General features: G+C 38.3%; 1 protein-coding gene across 1 annotated transcript in view; it reads left to right on the forward strand.

Moving 5' to 3' along the window:
• Positions 1-12136, forward strand: part of dym (dymeclin) — a 67677-nt gene that overhangs the window by 9250 nt on the left and 46291 nt on the right. Inside the window, exons 7-8 of the mRNA XM_042509808.2 lie at positions 3235-3360; positions 5602-5741. Coding sequence (XP_042365742.1) covers positions 3235-3360; positions 5602-5741 — 266 coding nt within the window. The remainder of the gene's footprint in view (positions 1-3234; positions 3361-5601; positions 5742-12136) is intronic.

The following is a 12136-nucleotide window of genomic DNA, read 5'->3' on the forward strand; positions in this document are numbered from 1 at the left end:
TAGTCAAAATCAACTTTTTGTGTCAAGTTTGCCATATGTACAGGACATAGACTGGATTGAAATGCCATTTCTTCCCAAACCCTGATGTATACGTGCAAGTAAACCGCCTCAATGGTGTACTTGCCCCCACAGAGCTTGCAGCCCTTCACCTGACAGCTCACTGTGGCTGCTTCTGCATTTTCCATTGCTCCCTGCAACATTTTAAACTGATCCGCTGTTGAAAAATGCCAAAAAATGACGTTTTGTTTAATAGATGCATTTTTAATGAACGATAGTCCTAATATCACTGACAAACATTTTCTGTGACTAATTCATAATAAAAGTCAACTCGTGTTTGGCCAGTTAAAAGCTTTTAATGTGAAGCAAGGGAATTTGCATTAGCTGTAACTTAAAATGGCGTTCTGCAGAGATTGAGTGTCATCGATGAATATCTTTGCTTTTGAAATGGCTGGTGTTATCCTAAAACTAGTGTTGTCACAAGATCAGTAACCGGTGAGAAAATTTCCTCACCATGCCATCCCTATCAGTTTCATCAATAATGGTTATATAATTTTATCCTGCACCTCTGAATTGAAATTAACTTGTTAGGGATTCCCACCCCAATATGTACACGAAAAAAGGTCACAATCACATCGCTCATTGTTAAAGCTCACTTGTTTGATATTATATTATGAGCATAATATTTGCATGAAAGCATCAAGTATTGTTGATTTTTGTGCTGTTTCTCAGCCCAGCACGTCCTTCAGTCTGAGTCCCCTGTTTTTATTCATGTTTTTTGGTTGTTAATGTGAGTAGGATGTTCGTCATTGTGCAGTTAATGAAAAGCAGTTTGTGAAAAGTTTGTCTGTGTAACTCTCCCTTTGCGTGCTCCACTGGCTCATCCGCTCCTTGATTCACTAACCAAGAGAGGCTGAAATCCATTATGGAACAAGGTTAGGCTCGGATGTCCATATGTTTCACTCCCAGAGTCGTCAGCCAGACTGACGTGCTCGAGCACTGAGCTGGCAACGTGATGAGCAAAGGGACATAATAAAAAAAAAAAAAGCAGGGGATATGACTAAAAGATGTTTGTTGTTCCGGGAGAAGAGAAAAGGCTTGAAATGAAAGTTGGATTAGGAGCGGTGCCAGTGAGTGGGAGAGGAGGGAACATCATGATTGAAAAATGGTATCATCCTTTACTCCCCGTGGGCGGCGTGCACGCTAACACTCTCTGCTTTAATGAGTGAATATTTCTGTGTGTTTACTCATCAATGCTGGAATTATCTCCTGCCTGCCACTCAGTCTGTCACACAGAGACAAAGATACAGTCATATGTACGTCTCTGTGGGCTAAATCCTCCTCTGCAGTGTCAAAACAAGTTCACAGAAACATGACTGACAATTGCTATTTTCTTGACGCAGCATCTTCCACTTTTCCTCTCTTTTCCCTCGTCTGTATTGTGTCACTCATGATCCTCCTCTCTTTGGCAACCAGTCTAGTTTCTCTCTCTCCGTCTCTTCTGTTGTCTCCGGACATCAAACCCTGGCTCTTGTGTAAATGCGCTCAGCGTTCCAACATTATTCATTGTTCCCGGCTTTAAGACTTCTACCTGTTTTTCTTCCCTTCACCACTGTCTGGATGACAGCCCGTTTCCTCTGTACGTGCTGTTGGTTTGGATGGGCATCTTAGCTCCCTCCAGTCTCGGATTTCTGCACCATTTGTGGTTTCACAAGAAAGTTTGATACATCACAATTAATCCCCTTTTGTTTTTCCACACATACTGTGACATACCATTTATTAAATTATTTTTGTGCCAAACATTTACACTAAGGCAAATGATATAAGCTTACGGTCAAGTCTTTGCTGCTAAATGAAGCATTTTATTTTTATGCTGAAACCTTCTTTGTGAAAGGTCGATCTGTATCAATGTATTGATCCAATGATCACCAGTATTATCAAAGTAAAGTAAAAAAATCAAAACATATTGTCCAATTGTCCAAGCACACCTCTTTTGAAACATTCAAACAGTCCTAGTAGCCTCGTGCCAGGTAGATAATAGTAAGCAGCTAAGAAAAAGACCATAAGGATAATTACTGATATGGTCTCATATTTATCAATCAAAATCGGATCATGGCAGGCTTTGTGATATCAGCAAATATCATATTGTTGTCCAAAAAATTAATATAACATCTTGGATTTCCTCTCTAGGGATCAGTAAAGGATTATCTTATCTTATTAAACTTTTTATTTATACCCGTTATATACAGTAACCTAAAACACCGGGGCTGTATTTTTCAAATGAACTTTTTAATTTGCAATTTTACAAGATTATTAAAACCTTGGCCTGATAGATAGTAAACTTTCTAAAATATCATTTAGATTTAGTTAAGATTAATAGGAAAGACATTTGTTTTCCAATAACTTCTTGTGTTTTATCGTTGACAATTTCAGAGCTGAAACAATAAGTTAACTGACTGGTTTGTAAACAATATGATAATAAACCTTTTCGATCATTTTTTTATTAAGTGAGTAATTTCACTCAAAAGATTAAACACTCTGTGACTCTAGCTTTGTAAATGTGAAAAATTTCTTTATCTTTTTTCCTGTTCTATTATAACACACTGAAAATAGTCTGTTGGTGGTTGGACAAAAAAGGGAAATTTTAAGTAGACAGCTTGGGCATATTGGATTTGGGGTTGGCATTTTTCACATTTTTAAGTTGTATAGACCAGGGAAAATATTCAAAATAGAGCAATAATGAAAATATTTGTTGAAGCCATAGATGTGACATTTGTGTGCATCTGTACACAGTGACGATCTTTCAGTTTGGATGTAATCGGTAAAGAATATATGAAACTGAAAGAACAATAATAGCAACTTAATTGAAGGTTTCAGTGGAAGCAGGTCACAGTTAAGTTTAGCAAATGCGTTTCAATGAAAGGATACTTCTCTGTGCTGGGGTCACTTTTTACTTTTGATGTGATGTCATTGTAGACAACTTTGCAAGTGAGATACAGTGTGTCTGTCACAGCTGGAAATAACCTTTTTCCTCAAAGTACAAAATATAATAGATATGTGATAAATAAGAATATATAGATATTATTTTAAAGGCTTCTGTAGAGATCAGGCATTTTTATTAGTAACATGTCTGGACATTATCTTATTATACATATATTTATACCTGTATTGAAGTTTTGATATAAGATATTTAAATTTATTTGCATTAACTCGTCATTCTTGTGTCTTTTCCTGTAGTGACATCACCTATAGCATCCTGTTTGAGGCAGTGACCACGCTGCTGGTATTCTTCTCCTATCAGCTCTTCCAAAAAGACATCCTCCGAGATGGATTAATCTGCCAGCACATCATGAAGGGACGATGGTGAGAAAACACACACACACACACACACACTACACAAGTTTATTTTATTCTATCGAAGACTGCCATTAATTTAATGCACCAAAAAGTAAATATTAAAACAACATGACTAAACTGAACCCTTATCTCAACCAAGACATTAACACTAACCACTAACTGCATGAAAATAGAAGTATAAAATGTAAAATAAGCTCATAAATGTGGAAACATTTCCTAAAGTTTCAACTGCTGAGAGTGATTTCGTTCACTGGCATGCTCCGCCATCTCCAACGTTGATTCAACATGCAGAATCTACCCAAAAAACAGACAGCGAGGGTCAACTATTGCAAAGGTGTGGGACACACCACAGAACAATAGGCTGCCAGACGGTCAGATGCCTGACAGTCAGCTTGGTGTGTCAGGGCCCTTACTCTCACCTGTCCCTGTAATTGGGTCGTCCACAATCTGTCGACGACATTTTTGAACGAAGGCCCAGATCATTTTGGATCTTAGCCAATCCAATGTGGCACCGTCTGATCCAGCCTACTGTTCATCTATCCAGACTCTGATGCTCTCTGTGCGTCCAGACAATCTCATCATGTCCCAGACAATGTCTGTGTGTGTCACTCAATTGATGCTTAAAAGGGGGAAAAACAGCTCTAGTCAGCCAAGATTTCTGTCTCCAGTGTGACCTTGTAGTGTAATTTTAAAAGAAAGTGTACCAGCGAATCTCTTTATTTTAAATTTATAACAACCAGAAACTTCAAAATGCAAAAAAATTAAAATGCAGTGATGAGATAACTTACTACATGCAAATACAAAATTAAATCAAAGCCACAGCCTGATGTTGACCTGCGCTTTTAAATGCTTTGAACCCAATTTTCCTCAGTTCATTATTATCTTGAATGGTAATAAATGCAGATAAATGCTCTACGCTGAATGCATTTTCAGGTCTATTGGTGCAGTTCAGATGGGTGGACAGAGGATGGAAGTAATTTTCTTTTAGGGCTCTCACAGCTTGAGAGCCAAAAGAGAGCACTTTGGACTAATTGCCACTGAGCTGAAGAAAGGCTTCCAAGTAGCTGATGTTGGCAAAACAGATCCAGAATGGTTTTGCCATTTGGTCAGTTGAGAAAGCGAAGCTGTGCATAACCAGAAAAACAGAGATTACATGTATGTCACTCACTGGTAGAGAGCTGAAGTGATGAGGAAAGAGTCTCAAATTGACACTTGATATGAACATTTGTGGACTGAGAACAGGATCTCCGTCACAAACCTGCACCGTAAAAAGTTAATCTTACTTCAGATAATCTTGGAAATCGATTGCCTTAAAAAAGGAAAGCAAATATAACTAAAAATCCTAATTTATACTTGCTTTATATCTATTAATAGATATAAAATAATTATTAAATTAAATATTAAATAATTAATCTTAATTCTTAAAAGTTTACTCAAAATGTAGCTATATATAAATTTTTTTGGGAAGTTATCGCAACTTAAAAATGGCAAGTTAAATTACCTTGTTCTTTCTTAGTGTTCAGTAAACCAAGTTAGTCTGACTTAACTTGATCATGACAGGGGGATTTTGCCAGTGATGAAGTTAAGACATCTGCAAGTTCTGTCATGTAAAAATATTTAAGAAAATACAAATATGATTGACTAGTTTGCAACAAGCAGAATACAGATTTATAGCACGGTAAACTTGCTTACATGAAAATGCTAAAATGTAAAAAGACTGATATAATTAAACGTGTCATTTTTCAAGTCGATAGGTTTTCTAGGTTTTTTTGATTGAAATCAGTTTGTCAGATTTTACACTGTGCATGGATGTGTAAAAACAGGTCCTGTCTGAGCTCTGCTTTTGATTAAAATACGACTGGATTGTCAGACAGTCGTGTTAGTGGCGGATAATGAGGCAGGAATGGAAAATGAGCTGAATATTTTCTTTTTATTATGTTTGATAAACGTAACAATTCTTTTTCTTAAATCTTTGTGTTTAAATTCTTAATTCAGCTGTATGTAGTCAGATAAAATTGATGTTTCTTTTGAGCAGGTGAGGAAAAGCTTTTAAGGCCACAGGACTCAATAACCTCAGGGCTTTAAATTGAAAAATTTGCTGCAGCGTCCTATTTTTCAGTGTTCTATAGAGAATTCCTGAAATGTTGAAGACCTCACATATTATTCAGAAGAAAGCGTGCCCTCAGGTTTCCTTGTTTCCAGCTGTCTTTTTGAACCTCTCCTTCCATTTGTCTCTCTTTTCCCCAGTTTGTCTTTAACCAGTCGACTGGTGAAGACCCTGCTCTATAACTTCATCAGGCAGGAGAAATGCCCACCTCCAGCAACCCACATCTTTGAGCCCAAAGCAGAAGGAGGCCTGCTTTACGGCCTGGCGTCAGGGGTGGCAAGTATGTGAGCACACATCCACACAGGATTAAAACAAAAAGGAAACAACAACAAAGGAACAACCAAGATCCTAATTTGGTCGTTCTTCCTGTTGTTCCTGATAACATTTTATTCCACCACCACAACTTCCCAAATTCTAAGGATGCAAGGATAGAGATCCCCGGTCTTTATTTGTGATTTTTTTTTTTGGGCTCATTTTCGGAAGGTCAAAATTAAATTGAATATTGTAAATGGTAACCTCAACTTTGTGTTAAAGTTTGCAAGGCAACATTCTGGTATAACTGGAGTAACTACACAGTTACCCCTGTGACCCCTTAAAGCATAACGTCCAATAACAAACCCCAGTCACAGGTTATGGCCTTGGTCTGGACATGGTTCGTCAGCTGTTGAATCAAAGAGTACATTTTTCTTTTAAGATTATTTAATATAAATATATATAAAAAATCAGAAAAACTCAACCTAATATTGTGTAACAGAAATATATGCTGTTTTTTTCTAATGGTTGTAATCATCTTGCAGATTATTTTGATATTGGTGGGGTACCTCATACTTGATGTGTGTCACTCAACTGAAATGACACATTTTTAACACAAAACAGAGTCACCTGACACTATCTTTTCATGTAGCGCCCTTGGACAATTTGTTATGTCAGAAACACTGTTATTTTGACACGCAATGTGACAGTTCACCAGCATATTCGTGTTGTAGCTCCCTTGTTTGCATCAATGGGCCCACTGACAACCTCCTTTTCTTGCGCTCCTATTGTCTTCTGCATAGAATTTTGAAATCTCTTCTTCTTTTATTGACTCACTGATTTCATCATATCCCGATATTAGCATATTGCAAAAGGATACAAAGTAGCACAAATGAAATTGAAAACAAACAGCAGTCCAAAGGATATGTATACTGACTAAGAAAATATAATCTAAATAAACAAGCCAGCTATAGAATAACATCTGGCTCCCATGATAACCACAGCGGTTGAAATATGATTTTTTGTGGACCAACACTGTTTAAGAGTGGCAAAAGGCCGACAATAAGTCATTTATTTTGAAGCCCTTAAGACGTGCATGCGACATTTTTCATTGCCCCCATTGCAGTTTGTTGTAGTGATGTTGCTACATCCCACACATCAAATTAAGCTGGTGAGTGGGAATGTTAAAATGACTAATAGGAATGACGCTCAGATTACAAAAGTAAGAGCCAGATAGTAAAGAAAAAAAAGAACTGAGTGTCAATTTCTTCCTTTCTTCCTCGCAGCCAATGGGTGAGAAATATGATTAATCTGAGAAATGAAAGTGCGAGCCGTGCTGACAGCCATGACAGTGCGGATGAAAATGATGAGTCAAAAATGAACAGAGTGTGTGTGTGTGTGCGCATCAGACTGGTAATGTGCTCTGCGTGTATGTGTGTTGAATGCATGTTTGTTTGAGTGTGAGAATAGGGCCGGGTTTCCCCTGTAGATAAATGCTCTTTGTCGGTTGTTGGTGGCAGATTCCTATCAGTGAGCCATCAGCATTCAACCCAGCCTGTCTGTCTGTGGCCAGCGATCGGCCCGATGAGTTATGGTGCCCTGTCCTGTTCTGTAATCCCCTAGAGCCTGTCTGTCTGCAGCCGCCTCCCTTATACACACACGCACAGACCCAACAAAGACACAAGCGCTCTTATACTCGGAGCTCAGAAACAACACTTGTTTTCTTTCTCCGTCTCTCTGTCTCGTACATGCACACAGTCATTGGGGATGGGCAGAGGAAGGTTTTTAATTTGAATGCTGAGAATGGGTGTAGGCACGGGTGTTGTTCGTTCATAAAGTAAATATCAGTTGAATTCTTTTCTTTTCCTTTAAGCATGAACAAATATTCAGTTAGTTAAAGGGAAATTGCACCAATCTTTCACATTGAGGTCAGTAAGATGTGATTAGCAGCTTAACACCTGTGAAACAGTTGTATAACGTCCTCTGTGGTTCTGTGGAGCTTATTCGTGTCTGAGAAATAACCCTTATGATGTCATCAGGGTTATCTCTGTTATCTAGCCTGTGAAAGTCGAACAGAAAGATGCCATTGGTTGCATTCTGGAAAATGTAGGATGGATGCAGCACTTTTATGAGCTGGACCCATTTCAAGGACCAAAACTCAGGCTATCTTCTTCGCTTTCTACATATACTGCAAATACCAATTATTTTCATTGTTGATTAATCTGTCGATTAGTCCTCAATAGTTGTTTGGTCTATAAATTGTCAGGATATTGTGAAAAATATTGATCAGCGTTTCCCAAAGCCCAATAGGACTTCCTAAAATGTCTTTCTTTGATTCTAACTAGAAGATATTTAGTTCACTGTTATAGAGGAGTAAAGAAACGAGAAGATATTCACCTTGAAGACCCTGCAATCAGAGAACTTTGATCTTTTTTTCTTAAAAATTACTCAAACTGATTATCTGATTAGTTAGCCATTGATTTATAATTTGACAACTAATCATTTAATTGTTCTAGCTCCTAATTTCTACTTCTGTTTGACCACTTTTCTTAAAACCTGTCTCTTGTTACTCTCCCAGTGCAGTGCGTTACTCGTCGTATTTCAACACAAATTCACTGGAGTGCCCGTTCCAAGGAGCACATCAGTGCTTTTGCATTTTTTTGGCCTCTTTACTACAGAACACTTACATATCGCTAGATGTCCATTGATTTTCATTTATTGCTCTGTGGTGTGAAAATAGAATGACTTATCCTGGAGACATACTTGATTTAGGCCTGTTATGATGGTGAATGATATTTGTTCCAGAAATAATTTTGGTAAGATATGTTTTTGTCATTTTAATACCATTTTACACCACTGATATAATGACAACATTATATCATAATCTAATGCTTAGGCGGCTGCCGCCGGATAAGCGGAAGAAAATGGATGGATGGATGGATATATCATAATAATATAAAAACACCCATTCAAAGAGCAATGAACATTTAATTCTTAAAAACATTTAGACATTATAATTTGTATGTCAAAAAAACTATATCCTACTAATAGAAAACATAAATAAATGTTTGCCAGAGAGCTGAACCCCGCCCAAAACAGCCAATCAAAGTGCTCAATGCACCAGGAAGACAAAGACTTGATTGATTTTTTTTCTGTTTAAGAAAAGATGTTAAAAAGAGCAACTGTAACACAAATTGCAAAAGAAAGGACAAAGGCAGCACAACCAGAAATAACAGCAAAACGTGTCTTCAGTTTTTTTCTGTTCGTTTGGTTAAAGCACTGTGAAAAGACATTTAGGGGCTGCGTGTTTTACTGCATCCTGTAATGATAGGGAACACCCTGTTGTTTAAACTGGCATCATGTTGGCTTAAATGTTATATAAATAAACATGTATATAAACAGTGCACTATCGTACGATATATGGACATGATATCGATCATTTTTGCTGACCTCAATAAGTCGGTAACATAATTATAGTGATGTGCTTAGCTTGAGTTGTTATCCATCTTAATATATGATTTCATGTATTATCTTTGTTTAAGTTCCCGTACCCTCCAGTAATTAAGTCATTTTGACAAAAAGGAGTTTCTAGAGAATTTATTTTAATGCCTTACAGAAATTAGTGTAAACTGATGGATGCCTGGAACTGTAAGAAAAATACACAACAAACCGCTGAAACGCTAGCAGAATGTTAAGTATATGCAATTTCTAGTTAAGGACCTCAAGTGCACTCTATAAAATCTGTAAATTCACATACAGTAGTCTGGACTAGAATACCACAACTTTCTTTACATTGCTTTTTTTGTAGAAATCCTGTTCCTGTGGTCAGTAGCGTGTAAAATCATGCTTGCCTACACACTCACATTCATAGACAGTCTGGCTTTTCCCCACAAACAAACACTGGTCATCTGCAAAGCAAAGCAGTGCCTGATTTCCGTCGCCATGTAAATGTGTGGGTGGATAGGATGTCTCTTCCTCTCTTGCTTTTACACACTCTGCTGTCTGAGTCTGAACGCGAGTCTGCAGGGGGATTATTGCCCTGACTGGCAACTCACAGCTTCCTCTCCTCTCCTCTCCTCTCCTCTCCTCTCCTCTCCTTACTCTTACTCCTATGATCAACTGGTCAGAGACGCCCTGTAATATCTGCATGTATGTGGTTTAAGTCCTCTAGTAAAGCAAAATTTGCTGGTCGCACTGGGGGCGGGTTTTAGAAGATTGTTGTCTTTTTTTATACTTTAAGCTCTAGCTTTTCATTATGATTCAGATAATTTGTTACAAAATGTAATGTTTTTGTTAGAAGGGTTTTGGGTTCAGTTTGTTTTAAAAGTGCTTTGAGCGTGTATTTTCATTTGTGTGAGAATATCAGAATAGTGTGTTTGTTTATTGTCTGTACAGCATGTTTCCCCGTGTGCATTTTGGGATAAAAATCACGAGTTTGGCATTCTTTTGTGTGTGTGTGTGTGTGTGTGTGTGTGTGTGTGTGTGTGTGTGTGTGTGTGTGTGTGTGTGTGTGTGTGTGTGTCTGCTTGCTTAGCCAGTGTGTGTGTGTGTGTGTGTGTGTGTGTGTGTGTGTGTGTGTGTGTGTGTGTGTGTGTGTGTGTGTGTGTGTCTGCTTGCTTAGCCAGTGTGTGTGTGTGTGTGTGTGTGTGTGTGTGTCTGTGTGCTTAGCCAAGGCATTGGCCTGAAGCCCTGATGTCATATTTCATTCACTGTTATGCAAGTAAATAAGTAAGTAGCACATTCTGTCTGTCTCTGTTCACCAGGCGTTCACATCTCTGTCTACACTGAAGGGTTTGTTCTCAGCTGTGATGATGAGAAAATATTTCCCACTTCAGCTCCCTTCTGTTCAGAGATGTAAGCTCTTTCAGTGATGTAGAGTATATATACTGATGATACTGCCATATGTCTTTAGCCATGCTAGTGGCATGATGTCCGTATTGGTCATCAATGGAAGCTGGTGGTTCATCAGTTTCTTTCAGCCTGAAACAACTGTGAAACAAACAGTTGAATTTTAATGACATTTTTGAATAGATTTTCATGACCCGTTGATCATCCTCAAGCGCTATTTCCTGAGAGGTATTGTCAATATCGATTATTTAATTGTTCCCAGGGGATATTTTCCAACGACTCTGACTTTAAATCTAGCGCCATAATCAGCTCAAAATTACATTTGTCCTTTACTTTGATTTATGACTAACATCAACAACACCTCGCTAATGGCTTTCTCAATAGCTTCAGTGACGCTTTATGTTTAGTGCTAATTATCAAATGTTTGCACTCTCAACAAAGATGGCGAACAAGGGAAACATTATACCAGTCCTGCCTAGCATTAGAGCATTGTCACGGGGAGAATGTTTACATTAACACTAGACTTTTTTATTTATTTATTTTAACTTCCAGAGAAACTTTCCAGGTGTGGGTTTAAATTCACTACCAAAGCAAGGCCGTGTTTGCGTATTAGATATCAGACCTGTGTTAAGTTGATCAATCAAGTAAGTGTTGCAGCTGTACTTATATAAACTCTTTGGTAATTTAATTTATAGCAAAACATCATATTTATAAACTCTTATGTTTTTTATGCATACATTTTAATTTGTTAAGTAACTAAAGCATTCAGATAAGTGGAGTAAAAGTATAAAGTAGCATGTAAATAAAACTGAAATTTATACTAAAGTAAAATACTTGAGTAAATGTACTTAATTACATTCCACCCCTAGTTTGATGATATGAATCTGGATTCAGTATGGGGTCATGGGTGGGTGAAGTAGTTGTCGGGGGTGATGTGGATTTAAAAGAGATGGTTTCCAGGCTGTGTCCGAATATTTGGAAAGGCTCTGTAGATGTTTGATTGAGTGACGATATTTTGGTTTGAATATGGAAGTGGACTTTGGGCCAGCAGTCTTGTCTGATGATGGTGGTCGTTATGTAAGACTGCACACAGCCTTCTGTTCTAAAACCCAGGCTTAACCAGACATTTACTGCTCAAGCTTTTGCTGCAGGAACTTAAATTATGGTCTGTTTTTGAGCCTGTTAAATGTTGTGAGGAGACCAGGAGAGAGGCGTGGTAGTTGTTGTGGATGCAGGCTCAAGTAAAATGAGATTTTGTGGGTGCAGTTGTGTTGCGTGTCTCACAGAAGGATGCCTTCGCTGCCCCCGAGTCCTAAAGCCCAGACTCAGATTTCGGCGTGCCAGCCTCCTCCGTGTCCGTGTGTGACCTTCTCTCTTCCTCACTTTCCCCTTCCCTTTCCTCCTCTTCATTATCCTCCTCCTCTTTTTCCACTGGGCAGCTAGCCAGGGCCGGAGCAGGCCCAAGCAGCGCAGCATTATTGGGTTTATGTGGTGGGCAGGCAGACAGGCCGAGGGAACCGAGCCAGACGGATAACAAACAGCACCCACTAAGGTAAAATAGAGCCCTGTGAATGT

The sequence above is a fragment of the Plectropomus leopardus genome, chromosome 20 (assembly GCF_026936395.1).
Source record: "Plectropomus leopardus strain MGB_pleo_1.0 chromosome 20, ASM2693639v1, whole genome shotgun sequence".
Classification (NCBI taxonomy): Eukaryota; Metazoa; Chordata; class Actinopteri; order Perciformes; family Serranidae; genus Plectropomus; species Plectropomus leopardus.